General features: G+C 40.0%; 1 protein-coding gene across 5 annotated transcripts in view; it reads right to left on the minus strand.

The window, feature by feature from the left end:
• Positions 1 to 5,118: 5,118 nt before the first annotated feature.
• Jcad (junctional cadherin 5 associated) overlaps positions 5,119 to 27,146 on the minus strand; it is a 101,079-nt gene continuing 79,051 nt past the window's right edge. For 3 of the 5 annotated variants that reach the window (XM_048809147.1, XM_048809148.1, XM_048809149.1), the window contains exon 4: positions 5,121 to 5,350. In XM_048809147.1, the coding sequence (XP_048665104.1) occupies positions 5,169 to 5,350 (182 nt within the window). In that variant the 3' untranslated portion in view covers positions 5,121 to 5,168. Of the gene's footprint in view, positions 5,351 to 11,502; positions 16,233 to 27,146 lie in introns of those variants that run through there. The other 2 variants (XM_048809151.1, XM_015483490.2) reach the window with 2 other exon arrangements.

A 27,146-nucleotide genomic window follows, 5' to 3' on the forward strand; every position in this document is an offset into this window, starting at 1 on the left:
GCAGTATAAAAATATTGAGCTAACATTCATGTTTTGCATGAAGTCATCAAATCTAGGCACATTTTGAAGTTATAAAAAAACACCATTTGAACGACCTCAATTTAAGTGTTCAATAGTCACCTGTAGCTGGTGGTTACCATAATTGGACAGTGTAGAACAGGAGAAGAACTAGAGTGCTAACTCTCAGGCCTGGCATTCTGCTAGCATCACATGGAGAGCTATTTTTAAAAAGTACAAGCTGGGTGTGGTGGCACATGCCTGTAATCCCAGTGGATTGGGAGGCTGAGGCAGGAGGATTGCAAGTTCAAAGCCAGCCTCAGCAACTTAGCAAGGCCCTAAGAACTCAGTGAGACCCTGTCTCTAAATAAAATACAAAATAGGGCTGAGGATGTGGCTCAGAGTTAAAGTGCCCCTGAGTTAAATCCCTGGCCAAAAAAAAAAAAGTACACATCCATGAAACAAAAAGGCAACAATTACAGTCCTCTGGTCCCACAATATTAATTCCAGAACAGGCTTTCAGAACAAAAGCCTGAGATTATTGCCCAAATACCAAACACCAGCCTAGCCAGTTCTCCACTTCTTTTCCCTTTTTTAGTGTGTAATCCCATCCTTCTCTGCACACCTGAGCTCTCTCTGTCTCTCTCCCTCTCTCCTTCTCTGTCTCTGTTTGGAGTCTGAAGAATTTCCACAAGGGGTTCCTTTTATTACAAAATACAAAACAAAGAGGTAGAGATGGGACAATCAAATTCTTTTACATCTTTTCTACTCTGTGGATCCCTTGACTTTTGTGACTAGCCCTCAGGAGAAGCTCTGTCACTTTGTCCTCAGGTCCCTAGCAGATGTCAAACCCAGGAAGGGACCCTCCTTTTACCACTGTCCCTCCAGCCTGTTGGATAAGGATGCTGTCATCTGAGCAACTCTAGCCCTTTCCTTCCTGAGCAGAGTGCGGAGCTCAGTCTCTGTGCCCTACTGTCCTGCCACACCCACAAGACTCAGGTCCTGGCTGGGTTGGGGGCTCTCAGGGCTCCTTGCCTACAGTGGTACTGGTTAGGGGGAGAGCCCTGCTGATACACAGACTGACAGTTTTCCTGAGGGGGAACATCTGGAAGCCACTGGCTATCCAGGTGTGTGACTGTTCCAGCTCCAGCAGCTGCCTGCCTCCCTGAGGGAAATCATGGAGCGAAAATCTCCGAGTGAAAATCTCATGTTCACTGGGGCCCTTGGACAAGAGGATAATAGAGCAAATCCCTCTGACATCACTGTAGGGAACTGAAAATTAATTTCAAAAACAAAGGAATTCCTAGTTACCTCATCCTGGTCAGGGAGGAAAAGAGAGGGTTGATAAGATTAAAGCATGTCATTTGAAAATGTCACAAAGAAATCCATTATTTTGTACAATTAATGCATGCATATAATTCTAATTTTAAAAAGAAAGGTTTGGAGAAAGTGTTATCTATAATGATGCAGCACTTTTTTATTTTTCTAGACATAAGTGTCTTGCCTGCCATGATATTCTTTGGCTTTAGAAACTTCCCCAGCCTTCCCTGGCCTCTGCCTGTCTTGTCTGAGAAAACGGGGACAAAAATATCTGCTGGGCCTGGCATGCAGGGTTGCTGGGAATACTGGATAAGAAAACTTGAGCTGAATGTCGTCAAGCTCTGAGACGCGTCTCTGATTTTTTACCCCACTTGTAAAGTTGACAAGTGACCTGCCGCCGGTGTCATGGATGTTGGCACAAGACACAGACTCCTAGGTCAGAGCTAACGGCATGTATCACCCAGAGCAATTACAGGCACCAGTGACTCCACATTTTCTTGCGCTGGATCTCTAGGCCCCAGTTCCCACCAGGTGCTGTGAGGGGGACCTACACACAGGCAGGACTTCTGAACTGTGGACACCTTTTCCCCATGTTTTACAATGGGAAATAAGCCTGACTGACCTTTGCCCTAGAAAGAAACAATTTGTTTTTTACTGGGGAGTAAATAAACCTTCCCTTTCCTCTGGAAGTGTGTGTTTTCTCTGTCTTCCCAGGATGCACACTCTGTAAACATCCTTGGAAAGAATCCTTGGGAAGTGGGTAACAACAGGCAGAAAGGCAAGTGACCCGTGGAACATTGCCCCCCGATTAAAACATTAGTTAAGTGTAAGGACTATGCAGGCGTGAAGTATTTGTACCTCATTTATTCTGATAACTGCTGTGTGAGGAGAGAGGGGGCAAAAACTCCACCGTCATACCATTTAGGTGGATCAGGAGTCTGAGGCCCCAGGGCAGTTATGTCTGTGCCCAAAGCCACCTGCTCTTTGTTGAATCACCATGTTGAACACTGAGAAATCTTGATTCCAGGTCCTGAGTTATTTCTACCATGCCACTGGCAAAAAGGATCTCTAATGTCACCCAGGTTACACCATCCCCATTACCATCTATAAATTGTGACACCAAATGGTCAGCAGGCACTGCCCCTGGGAACTTCGGTACCTTCCAAAGCTGAGCTCATTTGAAAATAGGTGATGTGGTGCTAAGAAACAAGGCTTTGTTCCAGTTTATCAAACTTGTTCCATGGTCTGCTCCAACATGCCAACTCGAGTGTCAGGGGATTATGAAGGAGGTCACAGGCACCAGAGACCCCATGAGGAGAACTAGGCACAGGTTAGTGAACCACTGGGTCCCCACTTCTGCACTGTCATTGCTGCCTCGTCCCCTGCAGGATCCATACCTGTGGAGTTCTTTCTGTGCAAGGAAGGTAACTAGGATCAAATATTATATGGCCTGAAACCTGAGGTCTTTATGTGGTTCACTAAGTGTCTCTGGTCCTGGAGTGGCTCTTACTGCAATCCTGTAGGGTATATGGTTTTCTGTGGGAGCTCCTGTCCTCTACTGGGTCCTTGTGGAATTTGTAGTGAGTGTGGGTCTTGTGTTAATCAGCTTTGCATGACTATAACAAAAATATCTGAAATAATTAACTTATAAAGAGTAAAGGTTTATTTGGGGTCATAATTTTGGAGATTCTAGTCTAAGATTGGATGGCCCTATTGCCCTGAGCCTCTGGTGAGGGCAACAAGGACATTGTGGTAGGAGCCTGTGGTAGAATAAACCATTCATATCACAAGCCAGGAAGAAAAGAGAGAGAAGTCAAGAGCCTGAAGTTTCACAGTCTACTTCTAAGATACACCCACTGTGACCTAAAGACCTCCCATAAGGCTCCACCCCCTAAAGGTTCATAGCACTTCCCAGTAAGACCACCTAGAAACCAAGCCTTAAGCACAAGGACCTTTGGGGAGACATTCGTCCAAGCTATCGCAGGTCTCTTCGCCAGTCCATCACTAAGAACACTGATTAACACTGACTGAACTCCTGCTGCTGGGCTCTTCCCATGCACCACATGGTTAATCCTCACAACAACCCTATTGGTGAAAGGCCTGCGTCACCCAATAAGCAACAAAGCACCCACTTGTTGCAGACCCCATCTGGCCCTAAGACCCCATTCTGGCCTTTATCCCAATGGCTACTGAGGTTTTCATATGTAACTGGATTGTCAACTTGAATTCCACAGATATACTTCAACAAAGACTTATATGTTGTCTGTACATTTTCACAAATAAAGTAGGGTTCCAAGAGCAGGACCCTGTAAAAAGCCTTTCTTTTGCACCAGCCTGTTACAACAAAGTTCCTTAAAGTAGATTGGTAGATAAGCAGGTCTGTGGGTTCTCTTTATAAGGAAAAAAGCAAGCAATTGCCACCACAGGCTGGATTGTGACATTGTCTGAACAAATCCTTCCTTGGTATGAACATAGGCTGCCCTCTAGTGTTTAAAGGCCAGCAGGCAGCCTCCTCTGCTCTAAATGCTCAAGGTTGGCAGTACCATCTTCCCAGGAGTGGTAGAAGAGGGCCCAGAATTTTCACACTTGGAAGAATGAACTAGTTCCCACTGGCCTCACCTACACGGCAAGGAGCCTTGTGTGAAAATATCCTGCCTCAGTGAGTTATGCAGGGCTGCCAGTCGCCTTCAGTGTGCTGCACTCCATGAGAAAGGATTTTTATTTTCTCTCTCTCTCTAAAGATGGATTTTGTACGTGATTCCTCTCCATCTGTCATCTCTGAGGCCATTTATCCCAATGGCTACTGAGGTTTTCATATGTAACTGGATTGTCAGCTTGAATTCCACAAACCTCAGATACATTTCCTATTCCTCCCCATGTCACCATCCCTTTAGAAATCCAATCAATTTAAAAAGAAACACATTGGATCCCAGACCTCATGTTTTGAAGTAGGTGACTAATGGAGATTCTGTGGCCATAAGCAAGGCATATCGAACCAGGGTGGTTTCCTGCCCTGGAAACCACCTTTTATTTTCACAAGATGATTTTTTTTTCTGTTTTATGTGATATCAGGACATATGGTTCTGTCACTTGAAACTTCTCTGGATTAAGAGGAAAACTGAAACATTGATAGTCACATAAAACAAGTATCCAAAGTATCCAAACTAAGATGATCCATTGCAAATGAAAGGAAAATCCTGTAGCTTTTCTACATGATGTAGCCTTATATGTGTGGGATGAATCTGAACCAGATAAGTTATGGGTGCAATTAGAACTCTGACAAGGAATCCTTGAAAGTAACACATCTTTGTAATAAAAATAGTCATTTTAAAACTTTAGTGTAAACTGTATAACACAATATTGGCATGCTTCAAATATAGTTTGTAAGTTCATGCATGTAGAGCTTTTTCTCAAAGCCAGAAATAACTTCTGACCGATTCCATTCCTCTTCCATGGTTGAAGACAAAATGAGCAGATACCGTGGCATAATTAGGGACCTCAAAATGCATTGTCCTTAGTATAGAGCACTTACCTAGTATGTGTGAGTCCCTGTGTTTCATCCCCAGCAGAGAGAGAGACAGAGAGAGACAAAGAGACAGAGAGAGAGAGAGAGAGAGAGAAACAAGAAAGAAAAAGTGCATGCCCCAGAGGCCCCAACCTTTTATTTCTTCTTTTCTCAATAGAATCATTTTTTTCCTTTTGCTTTTTAACTTTCTCATGTTCAAAATGAAACCTCATAAACAAATATTCTGTTTCTGCAAAACAAAGTACCCCCACATTTAGCTGTTTAAAAGAAAAACATTTATTATCTCGCATAGATCCTGTGGGTCTTGTTAGTTTACAGGTTCCATTCAAGGTGTTAGCTGCAATTGTTTGAAGGCTCCACCAGGACTGGGACAACCACATACAAAGGGCTCATATTTGTGAAAGTGAAGCCAGAGTTGGCTGTTGGTTGGAGGCCTCAGTTTCTCACCAGGTCCGTCTCTCCACAGAGCTGTTAGAGTGACTTCATGACATGGCAGCTGGCTTCCCTCTGCATGAGGTATTGAGGACAGCAATTGTAAGCAACAGTGTTTTTTGTGATCTAGCTTCAGAATCCATGCACCATAATTCTTGTGATATGCAAGCTGATTACAAAATTCTGCTTTGTTTAATGTGAGAGGACACTGCATAAGGGTATGAATGTATGAAACAAAGGATCACTGAGTCCATTTGGAAGGCTTGCTACCACACCTCCAGCTCATAATCAGGGGATTTTAAGGAACAACAACAAAAAATAAAATAAAATAAAAACCTCAACCCTCCTCTACCCTAATAAAACTGAAAAATTCTGATAATCAATTATTTACACAGGCTTATGAGGTGGTTAGATTTCAGAATGAGTTCTAGTCAAGACTAGTCAATCAGTTTTGGATTTTTATCTCTAATTAATTGGAATAAAAGGCATTGTCCTATGTTGACCATTGCAAATAGGAATGGGGACCACAAAGTCACTTTCTGGTGACTTAGAGAGGTGGTCAGAGTTGAGGGTGAAACTGGGACCTTTGGGGACTGAATAGGTTAAAGAGGCCCTGGGCTTTCTCTGGCTTTCTCCAGTTGGGGAAGCCTTCCTTGACCAATCCACATGGCCCGGGTCAGGGGTCCAGTCCAGCTGGGAGTTTGATGAGCAGGCTCAGCTGCCCAGTGATGCTGGACATGCAAACCTTCCCACCTTCTGCCACACCTTCCCTGATGCTGAACTCTGTCCATTTCCCATCATCCCCATTTTTCACTGTGAATCCCAACTACCCTGTCTTAACCCAGGATACTTCTATCCCATCCACCACCATCACAATCCAGTTCAATTTCCTGTCCTTTTTAATTTCCTTCTCTTTTTGTCTTTAAAACTTTTTTCTTCTTTTTAGTTGCAATAATTGTTTCTTATAGAAAATACAAACAACACATACAAACCTACATATCCATAATCCCAGCTCCAGAGGTAGCTATCATTATCATTTGACTGTGTCTCCCAAAATTCATGTGTGGGAAACGTAATCCCCAATGCAACGATGTTGTGAGGTGGAACCTTGGGTCCTGAGGGCTCTGCTTTTAGGAATGGATACTGTTACTGTGGGTTAGTTATAGAAGAGGTGGGTTCCTGATAAAAGGGTGAGTTTAGCCCCAGATCCTCTCTCTTGTGCACACACTCTTTGTGTTCTCATTCATGCACATCCTCTGCCAGCAAGAAAGCCATTGCCAGATGTTGCCTCCTTGACTTTGAACTTCCCAGACTCTAGAACTTTAAAAAATAAATCTCTGCTCTTTATGTATTACCAAGTTCAGGTATTCTGTTACAGGAACACAAAACACACTAAGACAACTGTTGCTAACATTTTGCAGAAAATACTTCCAGCCTTGTTCTCTGTTTTTGTTGTACTATGGTGTTGACTTCCTGTTCTATCAAAATAGATAGGGGACCTAGTGTACTCTGCCTCCCTCTTTTGTTTAAAATCTGAACATGTGTTCTGGCTTCAAAACAAATATTTGTTGATAGCTCATGTTATCAGTATGTGCCTAGAACTTTGGTTGGTCTGGTGGATTTGGTGAGATAGCTACAATCCAGACCCTCATGATGCTCTTTGTTGCCTAAGAGGAGGGGACAGTGACATTCATCACTTTAAGCATACTCCATCAAAGTGCCATGAAAGAGAAGCCTGGCCCAGAGCTACCCAACCTCACTTGGCTGAGTTGGGGGAGCTGTCTAGGAACCTGAGGCTCCAACTGAGACCTCCAAATGGACCTCATTAGGGGAAGAAAAGACAGAGGCCAACCAGCATGAGTGACCAGCATACAAATAAAAAAATGCTGGTTTTTTGAGCCACTTCTGAAGACTATCAAAATTTCCTTGGGCATTTGTGGGACTGCCTGCATCAAAGTCACATATGTAATAACTAAAAATGAAGTGTCCTGATCCTCACCTCAGACACACAAAATTAGCCTCCTTCTCTTTTAACAAGTTTCAGGTATTGGGTTACACAGAGTCCTCACTTATAGGGGTCATCAGGGAGCTCCTGGACGCAAGTCCTACACCCTGATTCCAGAACCAGCCCAACCAGGGACTCCCTTGGCAGAAGTGCATGTGTGAAGTGAGGGACCCTGAAAAAGCAAGGGAACTATGGTTAGTTACCATATTTCATTGACTATGCAGGCACATTTCTTTTTCACACTTTAAAGTGTCTGAAATGGTGGTGCATGAAGAATCAAAGGAAGGTAATAATTTCACTGAGAGCATTTATTTAAGATAAAGAAAATTATTAGTCATGTTTTCCAGATGTGCAGAAATATGGTAGCCATCTTCCCCCATTATCCTCTTCTCCGTTGTTCAGATGGCCCTCCCTGTCCCCTCATCTAGAAGATGCACTGGGGGTATGCACTATTCCCTGCAGAATATATGATGCTGTGTTTATTAATATTGCATGAACATTGTTATCTACCACAGCTCTTCCCAACTTCTTTAGATGCTTTCTTGTGGGTTTCTAGTTTATTTTTGCTTTTAGTTATGAAGTCTGAAAATAAAAGTATTTCTGGGGCACATCTTCAGAGATACTTCTATACATAAAATCCCAAGAACTGGGCTGGGAATGTGGCTCAGTGGCAGAGTGCTTGCCTGGCATGCATAAAGTCCTGGGTTTGGTTCTCAGCACCACAAACACAACAACAAACCAAACTCAATAACTAGGAAAGAGGGTTCAGAACCTCTGCCTTGCTGCCCCTGAGACCAGCTGGAATAATGAAATAGAAAGGCAAGGTATTCCATGTAACACCTGATTCCTCAACAGAGAGGTTTGTTCTGAACCCACAGCCACAAGGGCAGTGGCAGGATTTCCAAGGTTGTGGGGTCATCCACAGGGAGGGAAAGGAAGGCAGTGACCTCAGCTCTTCATGGAACTTTCCAGGATGCAGGAGGCTGCACTGCTTCATCCATCTCTCTATCCCCTGGCCCTAGTCCTTCCCTGCCTCAGTCTCCACCCAGCAGTTCTTTCCCCATCCCCCCCAGGGCTTTCTCCTGAGACTCATTGGGACCCTCTATTTAGACAGCCCAGGGTCCACAGCTTCTGCCTCTATGGAGGGTGCCAAGAATCTCCACAGGAGCAAGGACAAGGATGGTCAAGGTTTATGGTTCCACCATAAACCTAGCATTTCCACCCCTGCATTTACCATTCACCCCTCCTCACATCCCTATTGTGAACAGCAAGGAACATTGATGGGACAAAGCCACTTCCTTCCTGTGAGGGTGTAGCTCCCAGGAATGGAAGGGTTTGCATCTGACTGCAATGACAGCTGCTTACAGCTGGTCCAGTTAGCCGTATGGTTGTTGCCTGGTTGGACTGAAACAGTATTGAAAGCTCCCATTTTCTTTGGGGTAACATGTGTAGTCTTTTGTAAGACAAATCTCCTGTCCTTCCTAGAAGGGTCCCATCACACCGGCTTTCCACAGAGACCTAAGGCACACAAACTGCTCTGTACCGTGGCTGGTGAGCATTCATGTGCACCGTGGCCAATGCCTGTAGGTAGTTCTTGTAGCAGAGGCTGCTGCATGACAGTCAATATCTGTTGTCACTTTATTAGTAACAGAACACTGATTTTATTCAGAGCCATACTGATGTCCAGTTAAAAAGACAACCATTCCCAGACTTTCTTGCAGCAAGTTTAACCATGTGATATAGTTCTTACACACGGAATGTGGGCAGAAGAATGTAGGAATTTCTGGATGTCTCGTTAAAGGAAGCTAACTTTTCTGAGGGAGAATTCTTTCTCTTAACAGCTTCCTAGAAGGAGTCCTTGATAGCTGGCACTCTAACCACCATCTTGGACCATGGGTTACTTTCAGAATGGAAGCCGCTCTGAGAGGATGCAGAAACAGAAAGTCACAAGGAGCCTGGCTCCCCAATGGCCAGGGAGCTGACATGCTAGCCCTGGACTGCCTGCCTCCAGACTTCTTTGAAAAGTGAGAGAAATACTCTTCCATCTTGTTAGAGCCATTGTTGTTTCCAATTTCCTGGCACAGGCAGCTGAACCTGATCCTAACAAATGAGTTCAGTAATATAAGCCTGTTACCTTTGAATTTCTTGATTAAATAGGAGGATCATTCTCTCATCCTCTTGGGATACAACAAGCATAAGATGAACAGCATGAACTTTAGAGTTAATAAAATAGTTGAATCCCTGCTCTGCTACTAGCTGTGTGCTGCAAGCCACAACTCAGCCTTTTGGAAGGATTTCCTACTATAAAGTGTTATCTGCACTAAATGAGTTAACACCTAAAACATATCTGGTACACAGTAAGGAAACAACAGTACTGGATTTTTTCCTCCCCTCATTCTCATGTTGGGCATTTTATTTTAAGTACTCAAGAGAAACCCTGGTTTTAAATGCACATTTGGGATATTTCTACATAAGCCAATCTGCTAACTTAACCTCAGGAATATAGTGGTGGGATTCAGTTATGTAAAAATACCCACAATTAATGCAGTAGAAGTACAGGACAGAGGGGGGCAGTCAAGAAAAGAAACAGCAAACGGAGTCTATGAACAAACCTCCCCTAACTCAAAGCTGGACTCTCTAGCCAAAACCAAAGCAGAGGCCCACTGGACCCATGAGGGCCAGCACTCAGTTTCCCATGGCGTAGTAGCCCCAACAACCCTGAATGATGGGGTGACTGACAGCATTGCCAGCCTGTGTCCTGTAGGCTGACCACCTTGTGGGGAGATATATGTGTGGGGTAGAAGCAGAAAGCCTGAATTCAGTTAGCACCACACAAACATCTTTGAACCTAAGTGTAAGGACCTGGAACAGCTAAACTGTGAGAAAAGCAGTCTATATAGTCTATTAATGCTTTGGGCCACCTGCCAGGCTCATAAACACCCCATGCCCTGCCCTAACATGAGAAAAGTATGCTGAGAGAATTGTATATTGTCAATCCCTGGGCTGATCCATAGCTATGGTGAGGGGAGAGAAGCATGGTAAGTCATTGTAATGGACAAGTGGACCACCCTGATGCAGGAAATGATGGCAGGACTCCCACCCTGGTTAGGACACAGCCCTCAGTCATGCACAGCCATAGTTTACAAATTGTTTTATTCTTGGACCCTCTGGCAGAGCAGAAGACCCTATGGAATTTCAGGTTTGCCAAAAAATAAGTTACATAACCTTAAGAGTTGGAAGGAACCAGAAAATTAAGTTCAATCCCCTTTTCCTCTTATGGAGTAAAGTGTCTCAGAGTGGGTGGCCGGGGTGACGGCTAGCTAATGACACAGCCAGGCCCGGGACTAGGCCCTCCAATTCCTAGGTTCTAAGTTTCATCTTACAGCATTGATTTGGTCCAGGGACATCTTTTTTTTTTTTTCTTTTCAGTTCTTAATATGTGGATTCAATTATCAAACAACTGGGGGATAGTCTTTACTTTAAAACCCACAACTACATAGGATGTGAAATTTCAGATGACCTACAGGGTCCTGGAACAATCAATTATCTTTGAGCCCCACACACGTAGTCAAGGCAGAAATGAGGAAAACAGCCTACGAAAGCTAATGAGAGAGGGAGGAAGCTTAACTTGGAGAGGAGGGCTTTTTTTAAACCTCATAAGAAGTAGTTTCACTTATTGGCCTGACTTCTAGCAATAACAAACCAAGAGCATCATGCTTCCAGAAACGCCACCCTGGGAACAAGGCTCCCTATGAGAAAGCCGGACCCCGGGTTTTAAAACCTACAAGATGCCACACAAGCACTTTCCCCATAAGGCAAAGGTCTTGTTTTTGCTCTCCATGCTTGGCACACCCACAAGATTGGGGGAGGGGTTTCTACATATTTGCTTCTCATGTTCAAGTGGGAGAGGCAGTTGAATGGGAAGCCAAGAGGTGACATGTGCAAGGCCATGTGGCCAGCAGTGGAGTCAAAATTTGTACCCAGTCCCTGAACTGACACTAGGCCTCTTTCCACCATGTTGGCAAAGGCTTTGGGAGAGATGCAGCAGGACCTTCAACTCCCAGGAAACACTCGTTGGAGAACAAAGGTGCTGGAATTCTGTGGGCCTCTGTTACCCATGCCACCTGTTACTGCCCCTGCAGTCTGCTGCCCTCTGGGAAGCAGTCTATAGGGTATCCTGGGCAGCTCTTACCCCCACAGCCAAAGACAGTAGACATAGGTATTTCCATGCAAAATCTTTATTTGGAACATGTGTTATGGACCAGGCCAGCCGTCCTGAAACATAAGGGTATTTACATTGTGCCGAGAAATACAAGAGCTCTGTACAGGCATTCATCTGTGCTTTGATGGCATTTTATCTGCTACTTTGCTCTGTTCTGCCTTCCCTGTGCTCATTTTCCTCATCGTCCTTCACCTTTCATCACCCAAGGTCTCCTGTACTGCCTTATCTGGAGGTGGTGACCTCACTTGGTAAATGGCCATTACTGTCTAGTCTTCCCAGGACCCTCTCCACCTGCCCTAGGTAGTAAAGGTGCCCAAAGAAAGAAAAAAACATCTCTGTGGGGTTGCAGGGCCTTGTCTTCCCCTAATTTTATTTTAATTTACTTACTTCAAGTAATCTATTTTGAGATGCTTCTGCTTAGCTTACTGAGTGCCAGGGCTCTGATTCTTGGCAGACACAGGTGGAGAGTCCTTTGTTGATTTTTATAATCTATGGGTTTCTCCTGGTTTGGATAACTGGTTTTTGTTTCTAACTTCTGTTTCTTGACTTGAACTTGCCTTTGTCTCACTCTTGCTCTGTGTGACAGAGTGCAACACATCTGGGCTTTGCTGCAGGGCTCGGGTGCAGGGAGGTAGAAGTAGGTGCTGCTCTTTTGGCTTAGCTGCCAGCCCCAGCAGGGCTTGGCTCCACGTGGAAGAGGCTTCCTCTTCGCTCCCAGTCATGGCACGGGGATGAGTGGCGGCAGTCTGGCTTGCCTTTGGGTTAAGCTTGTGGGTAGGCAGAGACCACAGAAGGAGCACCTCCCTGGCCTCTACTGGATTAGTAAACAGTTGTGAGAGGGGCTCTCAAAAGTCAAGGCCAGGAATGCACAGGAACTTTGGCCATAGCCCCACTTGCTAATGAACTCAAGGACTGTTTTAATGGACAGGTGGCTAGAATATAGGGACCTGTTCAAGAGGCTTCTATCTGAATTTCTAGTTCTAACCACTGCCTTTGTTTTCAACATAACATGCAGGCTGGAGCTGCTCTTCCTTGAATGTTTTGTCTCCCCTCTTAGCGTGGTGGGTCCCAGAGTGGACCAACCCTTGCTCCAGGAAAGGACCTCCCACCATGCTGACTCTTAAAGGTCATTTGGAATGTGTCTTTTAAGTTCTGTCCTGAGTAGCAACTCGCCTCCCATAAACAGATGTACAGAATGTGCAGTCAAAAACAAAACAGAAAGAAAATGCAAAAATCCTCCAGGCCTGCAACAGCTTCAGTTTAAGAAACACACTCCCATTCCTACTCTTCCTCTTAGGCCTGGTTCTCCCCTGCACAGCCAGATCTGGCAGAACAATGCTCCCAAACATTAATGTAATCGTTCATAAGAATTTAGGAAATTGCAAGTGTTTCTCTAAGTTCAGATATTTAGAGACAGAATTTGGCTGCACTGGTTACTTTGCAAGAGATGTTAACCTGACAATAGTGTATTATTTCCTCATTTTAAATGAAGAATGAAAAAGCCCAAACACGCAAACACAACCTTCAGGGAGCTGCAGGATGAAACGGTAGGTTAATGCCATCTTCCATTGTTCCCTTCTGCTCAGATCTGGGATGTAGTTGGCTCAACAGCAGATCCACTCCATCAGATTTCCTCAGAAGCCCCAAACCAGGATGCTCAGAGTAAGTCATTCTGCAGCTGGGAAAAGTGGTCAGGATCTAGGTTCAGAGTCATTTGAGTTTAAATACTTGAACTTCCATGAATGACAGCCCTGTACCAACAGCCAAGTGGAAGAAAAAAGTCCTACTTAGAATGTCCACTTGAATCAAAACACAGACGTACAATTCTAGTAAGGAAACCAGAGCATCAAAGAGTAGATCCATATTTTAGGGTCTTTAAGAAAAAAGATATCCAAGTAGTTATGAATGATATGGAAATAATTCTTAAGAGTCAAACAGGGACTGGTTGCATCTTTAGAAAGGAGTTTTCTGGGATTTGCAAAACATAAGGTTGAAAATGATAATAAAGAATGATTTGCAATCATTCATAAATTTTCTTCAAAGAAAGGCAGCTAGAACTAAATTATTATAATTTCTCTCTCCTTTTGCAAATCCAGAAATACATTTCATACATAATTCTTTATACAATTTTTAGTTAAAATGGTCAAAATTAGAACTTTTAACTTTACCAGTTCCAAATTATTAAACACCAACAGAAAATCATGTGTGAGAAGAACAATGAAAAACACAAAACAAACACTTTTTTTTTCCAGCCACAGGCGTGTATATATGAGAAGTAGGAGTAATGAAAGTATAATTAGTATTAATTTCAAAACCTCTGGGAAATCTATTTTTGATTAGAAACTGTTATTTACTTCAGAATATGAAAGTTTAAAAGTCAAATTTTCAAGTTACTAACTTTAAAATCACCCCCTCAAAAGATTTACAAAGGCTTGAATCCAGAAAAATTAGGGTTAAAAACATAAATAGTACTAATTTTCACTAAATGCAGAATGGTTCCAGAAAACTATGATACAGCAATTGAGAATAAAATAAAAACAGAAAAGAATTGAGACACATAAGATACAACTTTTTTTTTCCCCTTGAGGAGTCTTTTTTTCTCTATTGAGGTATGAGCTAAATTTTAATTATTTTGTTAAAAGAAGTTTCAGTTGGTATCAATGAAACTTAAGAAGTTAGAACAGAGCTTATGTATATGAAATGCCTATGTGCGTATGCATACATTGGTGTGTGCACGTAGGTATATGTACATGTACCTTCTTTCATTTGCTTTTAATGAGGGAAGTACAGAGATCTCCGAGTGGCTCAGCCCTCATTGAGTTCTTTCTATCAGATGACTTGAATGATTCACCAGTCATAACAAAGTGACCCACCAGAGTTTTCCTGGGAAGAGACTGGGCCTGTCTGATTGCTGCTGTGAAAACTGGAGTCTCCTCTAACTTCTCATAGCACCATGCTCTGGAAAGAGATGACTACAGGTGGGAACCAAGACTGCAAGTGAGTGTATTTAGACTGACTTAGACTCTGTTGTGCCTGCTATGGTCCAAATACATGAGGTTCTTATGAAATAACATCATATGGTACAGATACGAGCAGGCCACAAAACCCAGTCCATCACTTTAGGATCTATGGACAGACCAGCCAATGGTTCACATTTTAGGAATTTGAAATGTCTAAAAATAGATGAGGTGGTTTCTCAACAACAACAAAAAATAATAAAGAGAGAAAGAAAAACCATAAAAGGGGAAATAAGGGGAGGAAGGGAAAAAGGAAAGAAGGGAAAAGATATGAAACCATATAGAAAATCTTAGCTCATAAGAATACCTTACTTAGAAGGAAAAAATGCATACATTTTGTGCAGGTTAATGCAATATTAAAAACAGTAGAATATATAGGCCTTATAATACTTTTGTAATATCTCCAAGCACTTTTTAAAAACGTGAGGCTGATTCAGAATCATTCTAAATAAAAATACACATTTCTTTAAAGAGACAGGGGAGGGGAAGAGGAGGAAGGTATGGCGTCAGGGCAGATCCCCATAGACATAAAAAGATGAAATATGTTTTTTGGTAATTTGAATTGATATGGCAGTAAAAATTGTTGTAAAGATGTAGGCTGGTTTGAAGTAGAGGGATATTATCAAATATAACCTTATAGCTACATTTGCAAAAGAAAATTTTGTGAAAGTTTATTAACCCTGTGATATGTTTATATTGACATTTCCTAAAATAAAATAGAAGCAATAGTTAAGAATGGGTTAGGGACATATGTTTTAAAGCAAGAGCGGACCCTCTCTGGGTTCCTCTCACACAAGGGATAGACTCTTAAATAAAATAATACTTCCTTAAAAATCTGCTGCCTAACAACTGTTTACATCATAGAAAAATAGCAATTTTGTAAAAAGAAATATAGTTACTTTGTTAAAATGGTCTATTTTTAAACCACCAATTATTTTTCATATAAAGAATTTCTAAACATCCATACAGAAAATAAAAATAGATAATACTGAGTGCAAAGCAGACCATGGCATGTTTGCAAACAACCAAAGTATTTCATTGCCAGATAAATAATGCTCTTAGTATATTACAGTACAAATGTTCTCTTTTAGAAACTTTAAAGATATTGCTTTTATCCTCTGATGGCAAGTTACTTACAAGTAAAGTTACTTCCAGCAGCAGAAGACCAAATTGATTAGAAATGGATCATATATATTCATTCACATTTACCCGCTACTGGAAGTGCCCAAACACTGGGCAAAAGCCTATACCCTAAACCCCTTAGCGTGAGTGTGGACTGCAGGCTGAGGAGATTCAGAGGGGAAATGACATTCATGGTCCTTTCAAAATCATTATTATATCTTCCATGTCTACATTTTCACTTGGAACCAAATAAACACCAAACTATTTATTAGCTTGGCCAAATTCATCAGGAAGGAGATTGCATGTGAAAACTCTTTTCTACATGTAGGCATTAGAGCTTCATGTTATAAAAACAGATGGTTTCAACAGACTATTGCTTTATATTCACAAGCAATTCTGTATGAATGAAAGATTTCCTACTGACAGTGGTGAAGGAGGAATCAGCACACTAAAGACCAGAGCTGCTAGCTTCTGTTGGACAAGATGGGTGGATGGACTCAATCAGGGAATAATCAACCAGCAAACTAAGGTGGTCCCAAGCTTCACTAGAAATTCATCACACCCTCTCCACTCTGCTTGGGTCATAGGAATCTGTAAGAGAAAAAAAGGAGAAAAGAAAAGGGAAGAAGAAATAAAATTAGCGCTATGTTTAACTAGTGTGTTTTTTGAGGATTAAAAATCCTCAGCCTAGAAATAAATTTGTTTAGAGAGCAAATCCACAAGAGTATAAAATTCATTTTTAGACACTGCAACAATCTTGTTTTCACTGGAAAATAAAAATCTATTGTTAAAAGGTTGTTTTTAAGAAACATGTTTGATCATTATTCAAACAGATGGGAAAATGTGAGTTGTTTAATTTTTTAAAAAAATTTTTTTGTAGTTGTAAATAGACAGAATGCCTTTATTTATCTTATTTGTATATGGTGATAAGGATTGAAACCAGTGCCTCGCACATGCTAGGCAAGCGCTCTGCCACTGAGCTACAGCCTCATCCCAAGTTGCTTAATATTTTGATGACTCCTTCCTGTTGTTCATAGTGGAATAGAATTAACGATACATGGAGAGTTTCTTAACCAGCAGTAATGTCCTTGGCTGATGCTACAGAGGATATCTTTTCTTTTCTCACCTTTTTTAAAAAAATTATTATTTGTGATTTACAGCTATAATGAAAGCTTGCTTTAGAATACACATGTTTATGATCAAATACTGTCCCATCAAGGCCTGGGGATCCTGAAATCCTGAATGTGTGGCCATCAACGAGTGGTATAGTAACTAAAACATTATAGAGATTCCTCAAAAATTAGTAATAGAACTACCATATGATCCAGCAATCTCACTACTGGACACATACACAAAGGAAAGGAAATAAGAATGTCAGAGATACGTGCACACCTATATTCATTGCAGCACTATGCACACAACAGCCAAGACATGGAAACAACCTAAATGTCCATCAAGAGATGTATAGATAAAAAAAATGTTTCTCTCTCTCACATATATACAATGGAATATCATTAAGTCTTAAAAAATATCATTAATAACATGGATGAATCTTTTATCATGGTAAGGGAAATAAACCTGACACAGAAAGACAAATACTATATGATCTCAATTTTAAAAAGGTTAAACTCATAGTAACAGAGAACAGAATGGTGGTTATCAGGAGATGGGGTCCAGGAAAAGAGGTGATGCTAGTCAAAGAGTGTGACCAGTTCAGGATGGTGGCATAGTCAATAATGCTGTGTGGTACGCTGAAGATCTGTAATAGTTAGATCTTCAGTGTTTTCACCACATACTGAAAATTCCTAACTATGTGAGATGACAGATGTTAACTAGCTTGAATGTAGTACTCGTTTCACAATATGTGTATGTGTGTGTATGTGTGTGTGTGTGTATATATATAAAATACGGTGTATAAAATACTTTAAATATATATAATTTTTACCTGTCAATCATACCTCAACAAAGCTCAGAAAAAAGGGGAAAAAAGCAAGGCTCAACACAGTACAAAAGGTGAGTCATTTAAAAAAGAATCTGGAAGGTTGATACAATTTGTCACTAAGGAAAACAACTGCAAAACTCCCTTTTCTGAAATCCATCTGAAAAACTATGTGCTATGAAGGCCAAACTATGTGCTATGAAGGCCACTTAGATTCCGACTTCTCTAGCAGCAAAATACTTCACCATGTCCTTCTTGAACCTTTTCCATTTGGTGCACATATTTATGATATGCTAAGTACCATAATGGTGACAACTAAGACAGTGTTGGGAGCGCTCTGAGCAGATGTTATAGACTGGATGGGACAGTCTGCACTGAGGAACAGAAGGCTGCTCCTGCTCAGATGTGATCAGCTGCCCCAGGGCTAACCTGGCTGAAAGGAAGTGGAGTCCACATGAGTTAGCGCCATCTGACATTTTACACTTAGCAACACCCTTGTGCCCACAGAAGCCAGCTGCAGCTGAGCACTAGAGTTTTGTGCTCAATCAGCCTCACGGTGGACCGCCTATGAGCAAAGAGGACACTGAGAATGAGGCAGGAGGTCATTATGGCTGATAATGTGGAAAGGGCATGATTCCAGTTAGTCTGAGGGAGGCTAAGGGCATGATTCCAGTTAGTCTGAGGGAGGCTGAGCATCCACAAAACTTCAAATCATACCTGAGGCCCACAACCCTGGGGCCCAGACATGGGAGCCATGAAAAGAACTCTGTAAAACCACAGGCTCTTCCATTAGCTCGTGGATAGTCTAGGTTCGAGAAAAATATGGTGTGAGCACTGTAATGTTGTTTTAAATGTTCTAGTGGTTACATTCAAACAAATAAAAAGAAATCAACTTTAATAATATACTTTATTTTACCAAATATATCCAAAATGTTATCATTATAACATATAAATTAAATATAAAAGTTATTAAGATATTCTTTTTTTGTACTAAGTCTTGAAATTCTGATGCATATTTTATACCTACAGCACATATTTCAATTTGAATGAACCACATTTCATGTGCTTACCCATCCAAGAGGACAAGGGGCTACTACTATTCTGGATAGTCTGGATCTTGAAGGTAGGGTGGTTACCTGGTACTATGGTTTGGAAAAATGTCCCCCAAAGGTCCATGTGTTAAAGGCTTGGTGGCTAGACCGTGGCATTACTGGAAGGTGATGTCCCCTTTAGAAAGTGGAGCCCAGTAGAAGGAAATTACATCACTGGGAGTGAGCCTTGAAGGGGATGTTTGGACTCCAGTCCCTCCTCTTCCTGTCTTTTTCACTTCCCATCCACCATGAGGTAGAACGCTTTGCTATGCCATGAGCTTCTGCCATGGCATGCTGTCTCATCAAAGGCCCCAAAGCCACGGAACCAACTTACCATGGACTGAAACCTCTGAAACTGTGAACAAAAATAAATCTCTCCTTGTTTTCAAGTTGATTATCACTGTGATGGAAAGCCAAAATGTGGAGTATTTTAATCCTGCTTCTCTGAGCTCTATTTCAGCTGATGAAAATCCACCAAGATATGCCCCAGTAGGTATTTCACGCATTAATGGGCCTGAAAGCTATTGCCCTTGAAGGTGTGCTAATGTCTAGCCTCCTGATGGTGCTCTCTGGCTTCTTTGAACCTTCCCTGATTTTCTCCACTTTGGGCCTAAAGCAGAGAGCCCCTTTCCAGCCTCTTTTTAGCTTTTCATTGAGATTTTTTTTTAATTTATATTCTTTCTTCTTTCTTTTATCTGTTTAATTGTGACCTGAATGGTTCATGGACAATTATACATATTCATATTTGTTCCTTTTTTTGCATTTCTACCATGTTTTGAAGGCAGTTGTTTTTCATGGATCAGTATTTTAAGGATTGGGATGTTTGATTAGTGTATTTTGGTTTTGTTTAGTATTTTATTTAATTTTTATTTTATATATTTTTTCTCTCATTTATCAGTTTCTCTTGATTCTCTTTGCTTCTGCTAACAACCAATCTCTATTGTCTTCTCTTTCACTCTTCCTTTAATTTTTACTTTTATTTTCTCTCCTCCTCCCTCTTAATCACCACACCCTACATCACTTCTGTTCTTTCTCTGTTCACCTTTCAAAATTATAAACCCTTTTGCAAATTTACTGTTTTTACTGCAGGCAATAAATGATCACACCATTTTGTTTATTGTGACAATTAACACTGTAGATGTCACAGCATGAAGTACTTGGTTTAACTCTGTATATTGTTTGCATTGGTTATTGTTGTTATTTGTCTCCCCCTAAATGGTGAGGTATTAGAGACCTTCAGGGACACTATAAGTCCACAGGGTAGAAAGTCTACTTCCTTAGACACAGACTGTTGGATGGGTAGACACACAAACAACATGAAAAAGGAAGGGAACAAATTGCCTCAAACAAACCAAAATGCTTCAATAATATAATCCATTGACACCACAGTAAAAGAAATGTCAGAGAAGTAGTTTATAATGTTCATAGTTAAATTAATCTGTGAGGTAAAAAACAATGTAGGAGTAAAATCAGAGATAGATATTCTAAAAAAAAAAAAAATCAAGCAGAAATCCTGAAAAGGAAGGAATCAATAAACCAAATAAAAATTCAATGAAAAGCACCCCCAGTAGACTAGACCACTTGTAAGACAGAGTTTCAGACAATGAAGCCAAAATATATAATCTTAAAATAAAACTGACCCTGGAGAAAAGATGTTAAAAGACAATGAGAAGAACTTCCAAGGAATATGGGATAACATGAAAAGACCAAATATAAGATTTATCAGACTAGATGAAAACTCAAAAATATAAACTAAAGGTATGCACAGTCTTTTCAATGAAATAATGTCAAAAATTTCCCAAACCTTAAGAATGAAATGGAAAATCAAATACAGGAAGCTTATAGGACCTCAAATATACAAAATTTCAACAGACCCACACCAACAGACAAAATTTCAACAGGCCCACAGGGGTTGTACATTATTATGAAAGTGACTAACATACAGAATTAAGATAGAATTTTAAAGGCTGCCAGGTCATGTTTAGAGGGAAACTAATCCAGATCTCAGATAATTTTTCAACCCAAACTCTTGAAGCTAGGTGGTCTTGGAAAAATATATACTAAGCTCTGAAAGAAAATGGATGTCAACCAAGAATACTAAGCCCAGCAAAATAAAGCTTAAGAATCGATGATGAAATATAAAAAAACCCTTCTACATCAACAAAAGTTAAAATAATTCACAAATAGAATGCCTGCACACCAGAACGTACTTAATAAAATATTTTATAAAGAAGAAATGAAAAATAAAACTGAAAACCAGCAAAGGGAGGAATTACACTAAAAAAACTAGTCAATCAAATTCAAATTAAAAAACATGAAATAAATAAAAAAGACGGAATAAAAATCATTTGTCAATAATAATATTGATTATAAATGGCCTAAACTCACCAATAAAAGACACTGATTGGCAGACTGGATTAAAAAACAAGACCCAACAAGATGCTGCCTCCAAGAGGCTCACCTCAAAGGCAAAGACACCCACAGACTGAAGGTAAAAGGATGGAAAAAACCATATCATTCACATGGATCTCATAAACAAGCAGGGGTTTCCATCTTCGTATAAGAGAAAGTGAAGTGAACTTCAGGCCAAAGTTAATCAGAAGGGATGAAGGAGGACATTTCATACTGCTTAAGGGAATTATACATCAACAAGACAAAACAGTCATAAATATTTATACCCCAAACAATGGAGTATCTACATACATCAAACAAAGCCTTATCAATTTCAAGAATCAAATAGACCACAACACAATAATATTGGGGTGACTTTAACATGCTCTCTCATCACTAGATCCCCTCCCCACAAAAAAACAATTGAATAAAAAAAACTATAGAACTAAGAAATATAATTAATAACAGACATGTATAGAATATATCATCCATCAATGACTGAATATACTTTATTCTTAGCAGCACATGGATCCTTCTCTAAAATAGACTATATCTTCTATAAAGAACTCAAAAAGCTTAACACCAAAAAGACAAATAACCCAATCGATAAATGGGCTAAGGAACTGAACAGATACTTCACAGATGACGAAATACAATCAATCAACAAATATATGAAAAAATATTCAACATCTCTACTAATTAGAGAAATGCAAATCAAAACTACACTGAGAATCCATCTTACTCTAGTCAGAAGGGTAATTATGAGAAATACAAGTAACAATAAATGTTGGCAAGAATGTGAGAAAAAAGGTACACTCATATATTGCTATAGGATTGCAAATTGGTGCAACCACTCTGAAAAGCAGTGTGGAGATTCCTCAGAAAACTTGGAATGGAACCACCATGACCCAATTATCCTACTCCTTGGTACAGACCCAAAGGACTTAAAAATCAGCATAGTACAATGATGTAGCCACATCAATTTTATAGCAGCTCAATTCACAATAGTTAAGCTATGGAACCAACCTATGTGCTCTTCAACAGATGAATGGATAATAAAATGTGGTATGTACGCACAATGGAATATTATTCAATCTTAAAGAAGAATGACTTTATGACTCTTGCTGGTAAATGCATGGATATGGAGACTATCATCCTAAATGAAATAAGCCAATCCCAGAAAACCAAAGGCTGAATGTTCTAATTTGCAGATGCTAACACACAATAAGGGAGGCATAGGGAAGAACAGAATTTCAGTGGATTAGACAAAGGGGAATGAAGGGAAGGGAGGGAAAAGAGGGGGGGTGGGAATAGGAAAAATGGTAGAATGTCGAATATAACTTTCCCATGTTCATATATGAATACATAGCCAGTGAAACTCTACATCATGTACAACCACAAGAATGGGATCCTAATTAGAATGGGATCCTAATTAGGATAAGTTATACTCCATGTATGTATAATATGTCAAAATACACTCTACTGTCATGTATATCTAAAAAGAACAAATAAAAAAATACTAAACAAACAAACAAACAAACAACACCCTTACAGGAAGAAGCAGGGCTGAAATCATCCAGATTTTATAAATGAGGAATCTTGCTTTAAAAGTCTATATCAAGTTTTAACTAGCACTTGAAATCAAGTGGAGTTTTTTTTGTCATTTTTTTGAAAAGAGGTGCTGGAAAAGAATCACACTGAAGCCCAGGACAAACCCCAGAAGCCTGATCAATTAAATGAATGGTTGTTTTTTTTGAAAAGATAAACAAAACTGATAGCATTTAGCTAGACTAGGAAACAAGTGGAATAGACACAAATAAAATCAGAGATGGAAAAGAAGACATCACAACTTAGACTACAGAGATACAAAGACTCAGAAGACTATTATAACAATCACACACCAAGAAGCTGAACAACCTACAAGAAATGAGCAAATTCCTCGACTTAGACAACATTCAGAATTGAATCATGAGAAAATAGAAACTGTGAACAGAATAATGAAAAAGGAAGTTGGATCAATAATAAAATGTGTCTCATCAAAGGGACATCCAGGACCCGAGGGTTCCACTGCTGAACCATACAAACTATTTAAAGAACCATTACCAAGTCTTCTCAAATCATTCCAAACACTTAAAGAGGAGGAACTGCTTCTAAACCCACTCTCTTAGACCAGCATTACCCTGATACCAAAGTCAGACAAGGACACAACAACAATAAAAAAGGAAACTATAGCCAGTATCCCTGGCAAAAAAAGATGTAAAAAAAATCCCCCACAAGTTATTAGCAACACAACTGAACAACACATCAAAAATGCTAGTCATGATGGAGGGATGCAAGGATGGTTCAATAATTTATCAATAATATGATACATCATATTAATGGAGTGAAGAATAAGGGACATATGATCATTTCAATAGACACTGAACAAGCACTTGAGAAAATTCAACATTGTTTCATGATAAAAATCCTGAACAAATTAAGTACAGAAGGTTTGTACTGCAGCACAATAAAGGTCATACATGACAAGTCCTCAGCTAATCTCACAGAATGGCGAAAAGTCAGATGTTTTTCCCCTAAGATCTGAAATAGACAAGGATGCCCGCTTTCACCACTTCTATTCAGCACAGTACTAGGAATCCTGGACAGAGCAATTAGGCAAGAGAAAAAATAAAGGCATCTAAATTAGAAAGAAAGAAATCATACCTGTATGCAGATAGCATGAGCATATATAGAGAAAATTCTAAAAACTATCAAAAACTGTTATGATCTCATAAATTAATTTGATAAAGTTGCAGGATATATCAACATACAAAAACCAGTAATTTTTTTATACACTGATAGCAAACTATCTGAAAAAGAAATCAAGGAAAGAATCTCATTTATAATAGTTACAAAAAAATCCTCTTGTGAATAAATTTAACCAAGGAGATGAAATATATCAACACTGAAAACTGTAAAACACTGATGAAAGAAATTGAAGACACAAATAAGTGGAAAGATATCTCATAGATGTGAATTAGAAAAACAGGCATTGTCAAAATATCCATGTTTCCCAAAGCAATCTACAGATTCATTACAATCCCTGATCAAAATACCAAACTATTTCTTCATAGAAATATTTTTTAAAAAGACACTATAAAATTTGTATGGACCCTCAAAAACCCCTGAATAGCCAAAGCAATCTTGAAGCTAGAGGCTGAACTTCAAAATACATTAAAATGTTATAGTAACCAAAACATTGTGGTATGGTCATTGAAACGGATACACAGACAAATGGAACAGAATGGAGGGCCCAGAAATAAATACACACATTTATAGGCAACTAAATTTGGGGTGTGGGAGGTACTAGGGATTGAACTCAGGGGCACTTGACCACTGAGCCACATCCCCAGACCTTTTTTGTATTTTATTTAAAGACAAGGTCTCACTGAGTTGCTTATCAGCTTTTGCTGAGGCTGGCTTTGAACTCACAATCCTCCTGCCTCGGCCTCCCAAGCAGTTGGGGGGCAACTAATTTTTTTTTTTTAACAAAAGTATTAAGAACAAACAATAGGGGAAGGACAGTCTCTTAGATAAATGATGGTGGAAAAACTGGATCTCCACATATAGGAAAATGAAATTAGTGTCTTATGTCTCACCATACACAAAAATCAGTTTAAATGGATTAAAGACTTATATGTAAGACCCCAAAACATGAAACTACTAGAAGAAAACAGAGACAATGACATCGGTTGAGCAATGATATCTTTTTGGATATGACCTCAAAAACACAGGCAACAAAAGCAAAAATAGACGAATGGGTTCTAACAAACTAAAAAGCTTCTGCACAGCAGAGGAAATGACAAAGTAAGGAGACGACCTACAGAATGAGAGAAAGCATTCGCAAACAATATGCCTGATAAGAGGCAAATATACAAAACGAGGACTCAAACAACTCAATAGCAAGAAGTAAATCTGATTTTTAAAAAGGATCTGAATGGATATTTCTTAAAATATCACACACAAATGGTTTATAGATATATGAAAAAAATGTTCAACAAGACTAATTGTCAGGAGAATACAAGTCAAAACCACAATGAGATATGACTTCACTCCTGTTAAAATAGCTGTTCTCAAAAATACAAATGATACCAGTGTTAGTGAGGATGTGGAGAAGAGGGAACACATATGTGCTACTGGTAGGAATGTAGATTAGTGTAGCTGTAATGGAAAAGAGGATGCAAGGTCCTCACAGTATTAAAAGTGGAACTACCCTAAGATCCAGCGATCACAATATTGGGATATATATCCAAAGGAAAGGAAATCAGCATGTTGAAGAGCCATCTGCACTCCCACATTCCTTGCAGCGTTATGTGCAGAACAACCAAGGTATGAAATCAATCTAAGTGACTATCAATGGATAAAGAAAATGTGGTACATACACACAATGAACTACTATTCAGCCATAAAAAGAATTGAATCTTATCATTTATGACAACATAAGACAATTTGAGTGAAATAAGCCAGGCACAGAAAAGCAAATGCTGAGTCACTTCACTCACACATAATAAGAAGATGTTCATCTCATAGAAGCAAAAAGTAGAATAGTTGTTACCAGAGGCTGGGGTGTTTGGAGGGGAATGAGAAAATGTTGGTCAAAATACATAAAATTATAGCTAGGTAGCAGGAATAAAGTCAAGAGGTCTATTACACAGCCTAGTGACTATAGTTAGTAACAGTATATTGTATTCTTGAAAAATGCAAAATGAGTGGATTTAACATTGTTATCACCACAAAAAGGATAACCATGTAAGGTACCACATTGCTGATTAGCTAGATTTAGTAATTCCATAATGTATGCATACTTTAAAACATCACATTGTACAAGATAAATACAATTTTGCCTGTCAATTTAAAAATCAATCAATCCCAACAGCTTAAAATATGGACCATGTAAAAACCCTTTCCACTAAAATGACAAAGACTAAAACTTAGTACTGTCTTCTTCAGCAAAAGCCCAGCCAACTTGCCAAGTCAAAGGCCCCAACAAAGCCATGATGAACAGACTGTATCAACAATGCATTTTGCATAAGGAACAGGGCAACACTGGCTAAAAATCATACTGCATTTCTGAAAAGATTTTTAAAGTGCACCAAGTATATTTTTTAAAATTAAAATTTCTAGATTCCCCTAGCTGAAACAATTGCCCTTTCCCATCTACTTCTAAACTCTTAGATTTCAAAAAGAAAACAAAAGTAGGGGTGGAAGGGAACAGCACCACTTGTGGGCAGCTTGGGAAGACGGACTGACTCAGGAAGTGGCAGCTCCCCGACACTCCACTCATGGGCAGTTTCCCTTCACTATAAAAGGGTCTGGACTCAATGATTGGAAGTTCCTTCCAGACTGTGGTTTATGATGTGAACTTTCTGATATTTACTTCAACTACTTGTCTAGTCACTTCTAGGATATATAATGGATTAATTCCCAGTGTCTAAAGATAATTCCCAGAGATTCCAAGAATTTGCTGGGTCTGTTTTCATCACAGATGAGACGGTGAAATTGAGTTTATGAAAAAAAAAAAAAAAAATCACTGATACTGTTAATGGGAAACTGCCCAGTGGCTCCATGAAACAGAGGGGGCCGCAAAAACACATTAAGGTAAGACAACAGAGAGGGTTCAAACGCCTAGCTGCAGAATGCCTCACATGAGATTTAGCAATGAAAACTAAGGGGACTAAGAACAGAGCTGGCAGGTGGTTGTGTTTTGAATATGGTTTGTCCCCATCAAAACTCATGTTGGAGGCTAATCCCCAGTGTAAGGTACTGAAAAACAGCAGGGCCTTTGAGAGGTGACTGCTTTTTAAGGGGAGTAATACAGAGAATGGGTCGGTTGTTTCCAGACCATGTTGTTACAGGTGAGCCTGGAACCTCCCCTCGCTCTGTCACATACGTGCACCTGCAGGTGCATCTGTTATGAGTAGCATGAGGCCGTGGTCAGGTACGGCTGCTCCATCTCAAACTTCTCAGCCTTCAGAATTCAGCAAAAGTACAACATCTTTCTTTATAAATAACCTGGTCTCTGGTATTGTTACAGCAACAGAAATG

Source organism: Marmota marmota, unplaced genomic scaffold, assembly GCF_001458135.2.
Source record: "Marmota marmota marmota unplaced genomic scaffold, marMar, whole genome shotgun sequence".
NCBI classification, from domain to species: domain Eukaryota; kingdom Metazoa; phylum Chordata; class Mammalia; order Rodentia; family Sciuridae; genus Marmota; species Marmota marmota.